The sequence below is a fragment of the Numida meleagris genome, chromosome Z (assembly GCF_002078875.1).
Source record: "Numida meleagris isolate 19003 breed g44 Domestic line chromosome Z, NumMel1.0, whole genome shotgun sequence".
Classification (NCBI taxonomy): domain Eukaryota; kingdom Metazoa; phylum Chordata; class Aves; order Galliformes; family Numididae; genus Numida; species Numida meleagris.
In genome coordinates this window covers 15352754-15367132 of record NC_034438.1, presented here as the reverse complement: position 1 = coordinate 15367132, position 14379 = coordinate 15352754, and the positions used below count along the sequence as shown (strand labels likewise).

Here is a 14379-nt window from a genome sequence, read left to right as displayed (position 1 = left end):
TTTTACTTCAGCAAACAAAAAAATAGAGTCAAATGACATGAAAAGTGGCAAGTCTTCCGATAATAAATAATAAATTACTTTATAATTTTGCAATGCAAGAGCAAACAAAAAGGGTGGTGTTTTTTCCTTTTTCTTTTTACTTTTTTTTTTTTTTTTTTTTTTTCTTTTTTTCTCTTTATTGAGAGAAAGAGAGAGAGAGAGAGAGAGAGGGAGAAAACAGTCGCTTTAACCGATGACTATACACATCTTTGGGGGAGGGGAAGGTTCTTGGACAGACACATTTCAAACACAATCCCGAAACGCTTTGTGGCAAAATAGAGGTATACCTTGTTGCAATGCTTTTATAAATTGGTTTTTAAAGAGTAATTCAAAAACCTATTTATTAATCACTTCAGACTTGATAGAGGGTGGATCTCAACCAAACACAAACCAAAACCCCGCTACAGTACATGCTATAAGAGACCCAGGAAACAACCCCTTGTTAAGAGTCAACTAAAAACAACATTGCAAACCAATGCAGCTCCACCTTCCTGCAATGAATCTTTCAACAGTGCGGGGCTAAATCATCTCTTTCTTGATGATGGAAAACCTACCGGAGCTCCTTTTGGCAAGGCAATGACCAATATAGAAACAGCACCATTCAGGTTAGGAGAGAGTCCCTCTATCTTGGTTTCTCTCTAAGATGTGCAGTCAAATGTAATTTTTTTTTTTAAAGATTCATGAGTACATATCCCCTATATTTTGAAAATGTCTTTTTGATCCTCCTCAGATCATTGAATAGCGTGGTGGTTTTTTGTTTGTTTTAGCATGTATTCTAGTAAGATCCCATGATTGTCTTCACAGTGTTGCTACCATATTACCTTCTCTTTTCAAACATGACTCCGTTTGTTTCATGGAGCGGTTCCTTGCCAGGTTCATTAAAGGGCTTTTAAATACTTTTCCCACCTAAATTTCGGAGTCCAAACACGATCACTTTCCCACTCTCTCCAACAGGGCTGAGGGTAAGGGCAGAAACAACAACATCAGAACTCTGGATGAATTTTCCTCATGCCTCAATAGGGCTGGCTACCATGCTGTTGGGTGTATCTGGGAGCTGGGAGGACATTGATGCCACTTCACTTCCGGTAGAATTGGAACCAGGTCCTCCTTCTGAAAAATTAACCTGCCAAAAAAAAAAAAAGAAAGAAAAGAAAAAAAAGAAGAAGAAGAAAATAAGAAAAGTAATATATATATATATATTTTACAACTGTAACAATCAAACAATCAAAAGTAGCTGGCAAAGGCAAAGAAAAAGAAAACAAAAAACAACAACAAAAAAACCAAGTATGCATCTGAATGGCCTGATACATCTCCACAGAAGACTGTCTCACAGTTTGTGGTTTTATTTAATTTCCCCACTGGCTTCATAAGAATCTTCTTCAGGCCTTCAGCCAAATCATCAGGGGAAAAAAAGTTAAAAAAAAAAAAATTTAAAGACTGAAAAAAAAAAATCCACAAGTAGATAAAGAACCTTATTTACCAGGCCTTCTTCCACGTCTTACAAGAGTGGCAATCCCAACAGGATATTCTAGTCAATTATTTAAAAGTGCATGTGCTTTTTGACACAAAACTGTAAGGTTACTCTTTTCCCTCTTTGTGCACATACTATAATAAACCTCGAAGAAGCAGCCAGGAGCAGAAGGCATTTGAAATAAGCCATTCTCTTTCATTTGTGATTGGGAGTTGGTGGTATCTCTTCTTAACAAGAGTCCTCTTGATAAAAAAGGTCACACTCCTCCATCCTAACGTGCTCCGCAGCTCCTGTTGGTTTAAGGGCAGTGTTGGGAATAGGCCTGAAGTAAAGGTGGAGCTTTGCTAATCCAAACGCTTTTCTTTGGCACCTATTTAGCTGGCCGATCCTGTGATCAAGGCCCTTTCCAGATTACAGAGGTGCCTTGAGTGGTCAATGTGTTCCATCCACAATCCTTTATTTTAACTCTTCTCAGTATCAGACATCATGCACTTTATGCATCAATAACCTACCTAATGGTCTGTCTATCTATACGTGTGTATGTACTAGGGTACTAGGGCTATCCATCTTTCTTTTTTTTTTTTTTAGACCTACTCCTTACAAAAACTAACTGTATGAAAGATTTTTAACATCTCCAGTTCCAGGCAACTGAAGGAGATAAATTTTTCTTGTGTCTGTTTGACATCTTGATTAAACCAGGAAAACTGGTGGTTACTTGAGGTAAGACGATGCAGACAGCCCTGCTGCTGTGCTGCAGTTCCTGAGTGAGCACATTGTGCCAGGGGCCACAGCCTGACACTGGGTGGAAAAAAAAATAGGGACCGTCCTAAAAAAGTATGATACTAAGCAGAAAATTTCTGCAAACGTCTGTTCATTTGGCTACAAACAGTTGTCCTCCATTCCTATGATGAAAAAGATTCCCAGAAGATTCAAAAAGGATCCATATGATAATATTTCATTTTTAAGTATTGTTTTGAATCACTGAAGAAGCATACACAACATACCTTATTATTTTAAAGATCTGGTTATAACACACTTAGGCCAGGAAATTGAGTTAAGGTTGAACTTCTGTCCTTAATTCACCTTCTTGGGCCTAAGTATTGCAGTTGATATGGTCCCATTTGAGCTGCCAAATGACGTAGGCATAAGGAAGTGAGTTAAGAACAGAATTTATTCTAAAATATCTGTTTTCTTTTGGCTTAAGGCAGTTCATCATATCGTTTGAATTTTGCAAGCAAATATGTGCTGACTATTCCATTTTCGAAGTACAACATTTCATGTATGCTATAGGTGTGTATAATTGTATGCAAATATGTGAATAGAGAAATAAAAAATCATATCTAAACTTAAACATGTAAGAGAAGGACTTGATGTTTTAATTAAATTGTTTGTGTAACAAAGAAAGGACTTAGGCTGAGGTTGCAGCCATATATTTTAAAACTATATTATATAGTCAAAATTGTCCCAAAGGAGGAAAGGGAGTGGGGGGAGTAAAATTTGGAAGCTGCTTTCATAAATGTCCCTACAGCGGCTCAGTTGTACAGTTTAGTTCTCTGGTGAGATGTGCTTTTAGATTTCAGTGATGTGAAAGACAAGTCAGCCTCAGACCTGGGCTGGGCCTTATCCAGCATGCACTCATTTTGACAAGATCTGTGCACTGCAGTACTTTCTGCACCAAGCCCAGCAAAATCAGTTCAAATCACCACATTTACAGAGTGCCAAAATGCCCACCTCATAATCTCAGGGAAACGCTGCTGGCCTGAACTGCTCATCCCTGGGACAAGGACTGCAGCAGCCCTCCTGCTGGTAATGTTCAGCGAATCCCCCACTGCTCGGGCTGAGAACAGACACTTACTAGTTGCTGAAAAGCAGGTTGATCTATGTCACTCTGCAATGCGAAGTCACTCAATACTTTCCAGGGCGGCTGGTAACTCTGCACCTCCACCGGGTTCGCCTGTAAACCACCATCATGTCTCTCCGGACTGGCAGCCACCATCGGAGTTCCTGTCATCCCTTGGATATTCTGTAAATAGCCCAGCAAAAGATGTTAATGAGCTTGGTTAACTTTATTGTATATAAGCGCTGAGTCAATAAACTGCTTTCTATCTTATCTATACAGTCACTTGTATTTGCTTTGTTAATCTGCTGTGAATGTCTTACTTCATTCTGCTTTAGGTCAGTCTATTTCTACCTGCTGCATTTATCACAGTGGAAGTTTACTTTCTTTCCCTTTAATCCTCCTATTTCTCTCAAGGCATAGCCCTCCTCCCCTGCCCCCCCAAGCTTTCTCAAACACAAGCACTCAGTGTCTTGGCTGGCGATGCATCGGCACAAGAAACGGTTAATCATGCTTGCCTTCTACTTTGCATCCAGGCTGGTTTTGTTCTCCATGACCTTAACTGGTTCGTATATCCCCTGAACCATAAACCTGAAGAGAGTTAGTACCATGTTCTTTTAAAAACAAAAACAAAACAAAACAAAATTAAAACTAATGGTAAAAGAGGAAAACGTATCCCTCCCATTATGTCCTGTGGTGCAGACAGTGTACAAAATAACTCCAAACCTCGACGAATAGATTGTTCAGGCGAGTTAATAACATTGTGTTTTATTGCATTCCAACATGGTAAACTGAAACTCCTTAAATTCCACTTAACTAGGCAGCCTTATGAATTAATAGTTATTCTCAGGTCAGTCAATATGCAGAGGGAGAATAACAGACTCTTCTTCAAGTGGACTAACAACAGTAGGGGGAAAAAAAAAAAAAGTTGGCTTAAAATGGAAACAGCCAGTTTGCTCTCCTGAATCCAGCTCTTTCCACTTGTTTTCATTGTGCATGCATATGCCCGCAGACAAGAACTCAACATATTTCAATACAAGAACTATATATATATAAAATAACCTGGAAATATGATGGTAGTTCCAAAAACTTTGCATTTGTCTTTTTCTACAGGAAATGTACTGACAAACACAGATACATTAAGTATATAAGGTTAAAACAAAATACATCAAATTTCCCCCTTACTCCTGTGTAAAACCACTGAGGAGGGCAAGTACGTTATTTTCCTTCAAGGAGTCCTCTGCATTTTCAGTATAAATATTACACATGACAGGGCTTTTTTCATCCCATAAGCTCTGCAGGTCACAATTCACACTGCAGAGAAGTTAATCTAATCTACTTTAAATCCTTAGCCTCACAAAAGGACGTGTTTGCTTGAGCAGCCTATATCGGCTTCTCACTGCTCTCTCTTTTAGCTGCACTGACAGCAGAACAAGCAGATAATATTTAGGAGGTACCATTTTGCTTTAAGGGAGCTCCCATAAAATCAAAAGGGTCCAGCTGGCCTTGGAGGTGGCCAGGCTGGCCTTAGCTTATGCATTTCTCCCTAGGAGGTAAGACAGTGCACAGTCAGAGGCTGAAGCCACTTACAGTTTTATCATTGGGTTGCTGCTGCTGAAGTTGCTTCATCATGATGCTCCTTTTTTTGTCCTTGCATCGTTTGTTTTGAAACCAAACCCTGATGACCCTCGGACTGAGGCCAGTCATTTCTACCAGTTGCTCTTTCATGAGGGCGTCTGGTCTGGGGTTGGCAGCATAGCAGGTCCTCAAGGTGTGAAGCTGCTTTTCATTAAGGACAGTTCGGACTCGGGTGGTCTTCTCAGGCTGCTTGTGGACGTGGGGTCGCAGAGCTGGCTGTCTGGCAGAGATAGGTTCTGCTGTAAGGGAAGGGGAAGGGAGGAACAGGATCCCCATGAGTAGGAAGCAGGGAGTCTGCAGAGGCTATGAATCTAAGCCAGTGGAGCTGGGGGTGGGGTAGAAAGGAGGGTGATGAACCTCTTTCAAAGGCCATTCAGGCAGTCAGCTCTACTCGAGCTCCTGCAACCTCCTCTGCTTTATGTGCTGGTGGAGTGACGAGGCTGACATCGCTGACTCCACAGATAATTAATTTGCAAAAAGAACCCCCTCCCCCCCCCCCCCAAACTCTTAATGACAGAAGGTTGAACCTGTATGAGCTGTGACAGGGGAGGGTGATCTTGCAAAGGTGTGTGTGTGTGTGCACTAGGATAAGAGGGGGAGGGTTTTAAGTATTTATGTCCTGACAAATCACTAGAACAGATTTTTGGCCTGAAAATTAATAAATTAATCATGATTCGGGTCTGTGTCTTGTACACTGAATCTAGCTCAGCTTAGTCAAAGGCCTTGATAACGTGCAAGAGCTCCTGCCTGTTTGGTGTTTCCAAATCAAAGCAAAACAAGCCAAATGCACAGCACTGTGACCACTGATGGAAAACCTGCAAGAGCCCCACATCAGGAGACAGGGTCTGTCTTAGAAAGAGGATATACTCGGTGAAATTACATACACTTTTAATGAATAATTATGAAAGCCATGAATGCTTCTCCAATTTAAGAGGAGCAAGCCAAGGATCTAATGGAAACCACCAAGATATGCAAACCAGTGTATAAAGTCACATCAAGATTACTTTTTACTGGAGTCATTCAGCTACTCTTCTGTGTACTGGATAGCTGCAGCTATCTATATGTAATTTGACCCAGTCAAGGGAAAAATAAAAACTTTTTTTTTTTGAAAGCGTGGCTTGCTGGTATTAAAAAATGTTTGCTTTTGTACAGTCGGCTTTCCATTTCTCTGATTATGATGATAAATCAGCAAATTTGAGTGACAACGATACGGTCTTAGAAGTGTTTTACCTGCAGACACAATACGCAAGTACAATTTCTCTTAAGTCCTGCAATGGACACCTTCAGATATTCTTTTTCTCCTTTGATATTGACATGTCACTTGGAGAAAAAAAACTAGTGGGGAAAAAGTGGGAAACGAGCCCGTTTAAACAGACCTATGTTTGTAAATAACCTTTGGTGTTACAGTTACTCGACAAGCAACATCGCCGGCCAACTTAGTTTTATCCAGCTTCCTTAGCTTCAGAGAGATATGCCTTTTCTTCAGCTAAGAGTCCCTGAGTATCTGGTGCACATGTCGAGAACTAGAGGTGCAAGTTGTAAGGTGTTCGACAATGCTGAGTTTAAAGATGAAATTCTCATCAAATCACATAAAACTTTTCAAGACGGCAGAGTCACTTCAAAAGGCAGTTACTGGAGATTAGCTTGTTGACAGTTTTAAATTACAGCCTAAGCGCTCGCCTGTAGTTATGAAGTCTATCTCCTTTCGGCCCCCGCGTCCACCAGTGCTTAAAGCGGCTTTTCCCCGTGTTCCGCAGGACGGACCGGAGCGGGGTCTGTGCGGTGCCGCAGACCCGCTCCCTGCACGGGCTGCCCCGGCTCCGGCTCAGCTCAGGCTCCCAGCCGCCGGTGGACCGGGGGTGCTCCCGCAGAGTGCCACCGCCCGCGCAGGTGTGGGCAGTCGGACCCGCGGCACTCCGCGAGTGCGCAGGCCGGGGGCGCGGGTCCCCCGCGGGGCGCCGTGTGTGGGCGGTACCTGCCATCTGCAGCGGCCGGGCCGGGTGCAGGGGGCTGAGGGGGTCCCCGGCGCCCAGGCTGGCCCGCTCCACCACGTCGTGGTCCGCCCGGCAGAAGAGGCCGTCCTCCCGCAGCGCGAATTCGTCGCCGGGGATGAGCTGGCGGCTGCAGGCCACGCAGCGGAAACACTCGATGTGGTACACCTTGGCGCGGGCGCGCATCACGAAGTCATTCTTGCTGAAGCCGATGCTGCACTTGGCGCACTTGATGCCGTATAACCTGAGCAGGGCCCAGCCCAGAGAGAAGGAGAAGGGAGGGAAGGAGGAAGAGCATGAGGAGGGGGAAGGGGGGTTGGCAAGGGGAATGGGGGAAAAAGGACAGGGAAAAAAAAAAGAGATTTTTTCACTCGAGCTCGTGGGCTGCCCCGTGGCCTCTCGAAGCCGCTCCACAAGCGGCACAAAAGTTAAACAAGCTGTGAGATAGAGAAGCCAGCAAGGGGAAAGGAATAAAAACGGATTCGGCTGCTGCCGAATCCCCCCGCTGTAAAAGGCGGCAGGGACCTGGACACGGCCATGGGCAAGGGGAGGGGGGAAGGAAGGGCGGTAGGGGCGGGAAGAAGGGGAGAAGCAAAAATTCGACCCCTCTGCTTCCCGAGGAGGTGCCGCCTCCTCCTCCTGTCCCACTGCCCGGGCTGCACGCGGCGACGGGGCGTCCCTGCCCTCTCCCCCGGCACGGCACGGGGACCTGACCTCGCCTGGCCCGCAGCTGAACGGTCTGCCCGAGTACACAGGAAACAGCAGGGGCTGGCGGGGCTGACACCCGCTCCACACACACAAACGTGACCGCTTTGCCGAATGGTGTTTTTTTTGGTTGGTTGGTTGGTTTTTTTTGCGAAAAACCCACTCGCGACTTCTGCCACTTAACGAGTGGTCGCGCTCCCTGTACTCAGCCTCCAGCATGCGGCTCTGCCAGAGTCATGGGCTCTTCCCCTTACCCTTTCTCACTAGGTTTACTTTATACAACAGATCTAGGCATGTACACATACCCCTTTGTATACACGCAGACTGACATGTGTAGCAGTGCAGCCTCTTTCCCCAGACCCCTCTTAAAAGGTATTTTCTGTGTTTTGGCTCTGCAGCCAATCTCACCCACCGCTCCTTCTCTCTCTCTGCTTTCTTCCACCTTGAACCAGCGTTCAAGCCCTCCAGCACGAACGAAAGGGCAACTTTGCACCGCAGCCCCCACGGCAGCTACTGGGTCTCCGGGGTTATAGGCTGGAGGAGGTGGGGGGTTCCTCGCCTCGCATGGAGGAGAGGAGCACCGTTCATCCATCAGTAGATGGGCAAAAGAAAATATTCCAGCGCGGTGCCTATAGGTACAGTCCCTCGGCTGCCACTGAGTACTCCTTTGCCAGCCTCTTCGGCATTAAGTAAAATCAGCATCTTCCCACAAACATATGAAGACATTCAAAATGCATACTCCCAAACATGGATGTAATCCATGGAAATGTAAAAACTGCTCTTAAAACTGACCTAATATTCATCCATACTCATTTCCTCACCAGTGCATTTCACTAGCAATAGTCTGTGATGCAAATTTGAGGGTACATGTTTAGCTCCTATGTCTATAGATATATAGCTCTGAATATCAGACGAGTACATATTTCCAAATTAGAACTTTTTGAGAAGAATAAAACCCCAACAACCAAACTGCTAAACTACAGAAGAGCAGAGCACTCACAAAATGTATCATATTCATAAGTACAGAAGTTGGGGGGTTGCCCACATGCTTGGCTATCATAGCCTAATTCAAAGTCGAATTACATGTAATGAACAATTTACTTCTAAAATTTTAGCAAGTGAAATGTATTGCACAAAAAAAAAAAAAAAAAAAAAAAGAAGAAGAAGAAGAAGAAGTTGCTTTTTTTCGTTGGTTTCTTTGCTTAAATTAGCCCACCGAGTTAGTTCTTGCAGGAGGTAAGCGGGAGTATTTCAACCCCAAACGTTTTCCTTTAATTTGAAACTAGCGACAGGACGACATTTAACAGCAGATCTCCAAAGTAAAAATAATAAATATTAATATTACTATTAATAATAAATGGAACTGTTTTTTCGTCCTGGTAAAGGTTGGAGAATAATCTCATGTCATAGCTTGTACGGATGATCTGATTATGAATTGTGTCCTGGACTGAGTCATTTTATTTCAGTTCGGAATTAACAAGAAACTAGAAAAGATATCTTGGGAGGGTAGATAATAGTTGCTCGCAAAAATTCCCATAAGAAAGCACGGTCCATACCTCAGAGTCTTTCAAAGTTCTGGTTTTACAAACCCAGCAGAATACACTGAAACAGATCAGCATGACCCAGGAACACAAGTAATGAACACACTCGAAATTCCTGCTTTGGTTTCTCTATAGTGTCAGGATTGGCAACTCTCACATTTTATCAGTTACCAGATTTTAATGTGAGGAAGGAAGCGGTTCCATTATCTAAATATACCCAATTGTTCGTGAACAGATGATGGGCAATTTGATCTGCTCTGTCTAATTCATCAGTACAGATAAGATAAGAAAGGGAAGGCAGTCAGATATCACCAAAGGGGTTAATATTTAAAAAGATTAAATGTCAGCTATTTTAGCAAAGAAACATTTCGGTCTACATTTTAACCTCCTCAGAAAAAGATCTTTCACTCTTAAGGAAACTTTGGTTTTGTTTTTCTCTTTTGGGCTTTTTTTTTTTTTTTTTTTTAAATAGGCCTGGTTTGATCTTATTTTTGCTCGTGTATTTATTTTCACGGTATGAATACTTGAAGCGGTTTTCCTATGAATGCTATTATGCCTTTAAAAAAGCACGCGTTACAAAAGATACGCGTTTCTCAGGTTGTGTTAGAAAGCGACCGGTTCCGCGTTGCCCATAACATCGACACTACTGAAAACATTCTCCACCACCTACGATTTCCCACTTTGTTAGAATCACAGAATACATTGCCGAAGTCCTCAGGAGGGTCCGATAGAGTCGCTAGCTGCTTCCGAGGGCGGTTTTGTTTGTTCAGAGATTTGCATTTGAATTTGTAGAATAAAAAACTTGACTACTCGAACTTTTCCCCTCGTCTGTCTACCTTTGCAGGAATCAGTTAAAAATACACCAGTTGCATTTTCACCTTATTTATCACTATTTTTCCTCATCCTGCTTGTCAGATTTATAAAATTTTAAAAAAAATCTCACCGAGGAATTAAACAATGTAAATGGCGTACCTGATATAATCTCTTTTACAGTAGGTTTTGCCATCCCTAACAAAGCACGTACAGGTCTCGTCCAAATACTGATTACACTCCGCACACTTCAAACACGCCGCATGCCATTCCAAATCCGGAGAAACCCTCAGAATATACTGATCGTGAATTTGATTGCCGCAACCAACACATAGGGAAATCAGGCGTTTTTCTGAAATGAAAATAAATACATGATTGACTAACCGTTTACTCTCCTACAGAGATAAACACACTTTTAGTGTCGTTCCCTTATAGGGCGTACTCGAAGTGTTGCATTTTTTTTTTTTTTAAAGAGTATTACACTTTTGGATGGTAATTGAAGCGTGCCATCAAAACCTCGCCTCGCTTAGAAAGAAGGCGGAACATACGTTACAATGCAGACGTGAAGGGTGAAGGTCCCCACTTCGACAGCCTTGCACAGAATCAAAACTCCAAACTCCCTCGTGCTTTTATTTTTATTTTATTATACGTTTGTTCGGATTCCTCTCCTTACGAGAAGAGCATCTAGACGTTAGATTTAATTTTTTAAGAGGCTCTGATTGAAAAAGTCGAACGCGTGGCTGGTGCGCTTCCCATTCAGCCCTTTGCCATAGAAGAGGGGACTCGAGGCTGCTAGCAAGAACAGGCATCACTACAGTTGTCACTTGCTCTCTTTTGCAAGTCTAATGCTAATTCCCCCGGACAGAACGGGTGCTGGATAGCCAGACAGCCCCACCGCACTCTAGCACGAAGAGAATTTAAAGCTGCATGGTAGGAGAGCCCATTTAAATCTCGCCTGGTCCCCAAACTTTAAAAGAGAGCAGGACCCTAGGCTATTAGCATACAAGGCTACGAGGCTAAAACACAGCAAGCATGCAGGCATGGCAACAAAGGCACCTTCTCTACCATTCAAATGAAGTTCAGCTCTCTAGCAGCTCGCCTGTCTGAGACGATTACAATAGACAGCACATTTATTCCAACAACGGTAAAAATTCCGCCTTACTTTTTGGTGGGTCTCCCATGTCTCCCATATCTGTAAGAGGGTGTAATGTCCACAGTGAAATGGTGTACGGTTTCGTTTTAAGACCCCAAAGTAGGTTTGAGAGCTGTCGCTAAAAAAAAAAATAAAATGAAATAAATAATAAAAAAAAGTAGAAATGACAATAACAGGGAAAAAAAAAAGGGAAAAAAATAGAGACTCGAAATGAGGGGGAAAAAAAAAGCAAAACAAAACACCACCAGCGTGGGAGACACTATCAGAGCTGCGGAGCGAGAAGGGGGCGCGGTGCGGCGAGGCGCGGCGCCAGGGTCCGGCTGCGCGGCGGGGTCCTGCTGCGGGGTCCTGCCGCGCTATGCTGCGGGGCGCGGTGCTGTGCGGTGGCGCGGCGGCGCGGCGGTGCTGGACTGGGCGCTGGCGGCTCGGGCACTCGCCTCGCCCTTATCTCTTACTCAAACTTCTCTGCTCCAACTCAGCCCGCTCGCCATTGGCCTGACGTCATGCGCGGGGACGTCACGCCCGCGCGGCTGCCATTGGCTGCGGGCGGCGCGGCGCAGCTGTTCTGATTATCATATTTCAGAGTCTGGCGGCGCGGCGGCCCCGGCTTGGGCTCTCGGAGGCAACTTTTCCTCGCTCCTCATTTGTATTTCCTTTTATACTTTCTTCTTGTCGTTCTCCTCCATCCCTGCCGCTTATCTTCAGTCACACCTTTCATTTTCCTTCCCGGCCCACTCGGGCTCCTCCACCCCTTCCCCCTCCTGGGCTTGCCGAGGCATATTCACAATTTCCATATATATACGTACAACACACACATATAAACGTGTGTATATATTTACATTCTGGGGGCGGGAGTGGTGTTAATCCCTCTATTTCCTACCAAGCGTTTATCATTCCCATTAGGGAGCCCCGCTCCGGCTCCCGCAGGCGACGCTGCCCCTCGCGGGGCGGGCACGGCCCCACCACGAGATGGGATTGTTTACGTTTCCCCCATCCTTCTTCTCTCTTAAAATCGTGGATAAAAGCTTTATGTATTTCTGTTAAACACGACATCGGAGGAGGTACAAATATTTACCTTAAATTGTCCCTCGACACTCCCTCTGCTCTATTTATGTTTTCCAATCCTTTTTACATCCCTTTCCTTTCTTTCTTACTCCTTCTCTCTCTTTTTTTCCTTATCTGTAAATAGAAATGCATCCTGTATTTAGGCGGTTTCGTAGTTTGGCCAGGAACGAAGATTCACACAGAAGAGTGAAGGACTTCTGCCTTTCACCGTGGTGGATCCCTTGAAATTCTTGTTTAAAGAAAAAAAAAAGAGAGAGAGAGAGAGAGAAAGAGAAGGCGGGGGGGGGGGGGGATAAGGCGCGAACTCTGCCGTTTGCGCAGCGCGGGGCACCTGGAGGTAGTGTGGGAAGGTTCGGTCCGCGCTGGGCGCGGCGCGGTGCAGTGCGGTGCAGTACCCGCGCCCCCGGCTGCGCACCGCCACCCGCAGCACGCCTCGTAGGCACTGGCCCCCGCGGGGCTGCTGGCTCCAGCAGGGGTTATCTGAACGCTTCCCCAGCCCGGCAAAACGCAACTTTCCCGTGGGCAAGGATTTCTTTGTGTGTGTTTCGCAGAGGACAGGCTCCGCTCAGCCTGCCCGCTGCGTTTTCTCTAGTCTGTGTGCTGAGCTGCCCCCGGTCCCCAGCGTGGGTGCCCTCTGAATCCACTGCCTGCCACCCCTTGAGTCCCCCTTGAGTTTATTTCGATCTACTGTTTGTGTTCTGTTCCATATGGGCTGCTACACCGCCCTCACCAACGTGATGTAGAAGTGCCCTCCAATCACTACTCATCAGGAAAATTTATTTTTTTCGAAGTTGTCTTTTTTATTTCAAATACGACCGACGAGACTAGAGTTTGGGTGAAAGAGAGGCAAAGCCACATTCACGCAGAATGTCTTCCCAAAGGGAAGTCCATCTGAAGTGAAACAGCCAAGAAAAAGTTCTGAAACTTTCATTTACTGATGAGACAGCTGCTAAACAACAGATCTCCACGAAGTCCTAACTCAGTTTGCAAGCTGTTTTCCTTTGCAAAGCCCAGGGAGCGAAAACACCCTCCAGCTTTATTTCAAACAAGAAGCGGGACCCAGCCTTGCCACTTGTGGAGATAGCTATGCTGACTTGAAATGATCTCAAGATAGTGTCAGGAGGTAAAGATATGGTTGCAAACACATGCACACTTACTTTACATATTAGACGTTTAAATAAACAGTTGGAAAACGCAACTCTACTAGATGTTGGCTTCTCCTTCCAAGAACCTGGCGATATGCATACATGTGTGTGGCTGTGTATGTACGTACATATATAAGAGGCTATCTACAGATGTAGTTTGTAATTCCGCGTTTTAGCTGAGTAAACCGAAAAGCAATTACCGAGAACCATTGCTGATGTTGGCAGCTCCGGACATCCAGGCAAGTGTCTGGGGCAAACCTTCAGTGACGGGCATTTTAATCCGCACAGACCCCAGTGTAGCCCCCGCACCGCTCTCCCGGCCTGGGGGACCTCCGCCGTGTCCCCACCACCTCCCCCATTTATCCGTGCCCCGCTTCCCGCAGCGTCTGGCGTGCACCCCGCCGCTCTGCGATGCCGCAGCCCGACAGGGCCTCGGGGCGCGCTCCGCCGCCCTCGGGAGGCGAGATGCTGTGAGCAGGAGGCTGGGGTTCGCGGCCATCGGCAGCGCGCAGACCCTGCGAGGGACGGTCCCCGGCCGCCCCTTCCCCAGCCTAGGGCTCTGCCCGCGCCGGGGCGCGCAGGCTGCGCGCAGGCGGGCGTCGTGACGGGTACCGCGGCGACCTCTGCTGGCAGCGGGGCGAGCGGGCGCGGCCGCGCGAGGTGGGCGCGTTTCTGACCTTTTGTGCCTCGCCGCCCGGTGTTCTGCAAACATCCCCCCACCTCTGCTCGGGGTACGCCGACCCCCCGCCTCGGGTGACCCCGCGGGCTGCGAGATGGCAAAGGATCCGCAGTGACAAAAAATAAAGAGGCGTCCCAGATGTCGAGATAACCATCCGTGGGTACTGCAAAAGACCGAAACAGGGAAGGTGTTTTTCCGTCCTCCGTCCTATGCTTTCCCTCGTGGACGTCTTCATCTGTATTTAAAAAATTGGCGTTATTAAAAGTATACCACCTTCCGAGCTCTGAGAGAACTCCTTTTTTATT

General features: G+C 45.8%; 1 protein-coding gene across 1 annotated transcript; it reads right to left on the bottom strand.

The window, feature by feature from the left end:
• Positions 219-11754, bottom strand: ISL1 (ISL LIM homeobox 1). Its single transcript, XM_021381626.1, has 7 exons — positions 11431-11754; positions 11195-11303; positions 10195-10384; positions 6961-7220; positions 4938-5224; positions 3366-3533; positions 219-1162 (listed from the first exon to the last, which is right to left on the bottom strand). Exons 2-7 carry the CDS (start codon positions 11220-11222, stop codon positions 1046-1048), a joined length of 1050 nt encoding a protein of 349 aa, XP_021237301.1. The 5' UTR covers positions 11223-11303; positions 11431-11754; the 3' UTR covers positions 219-1045.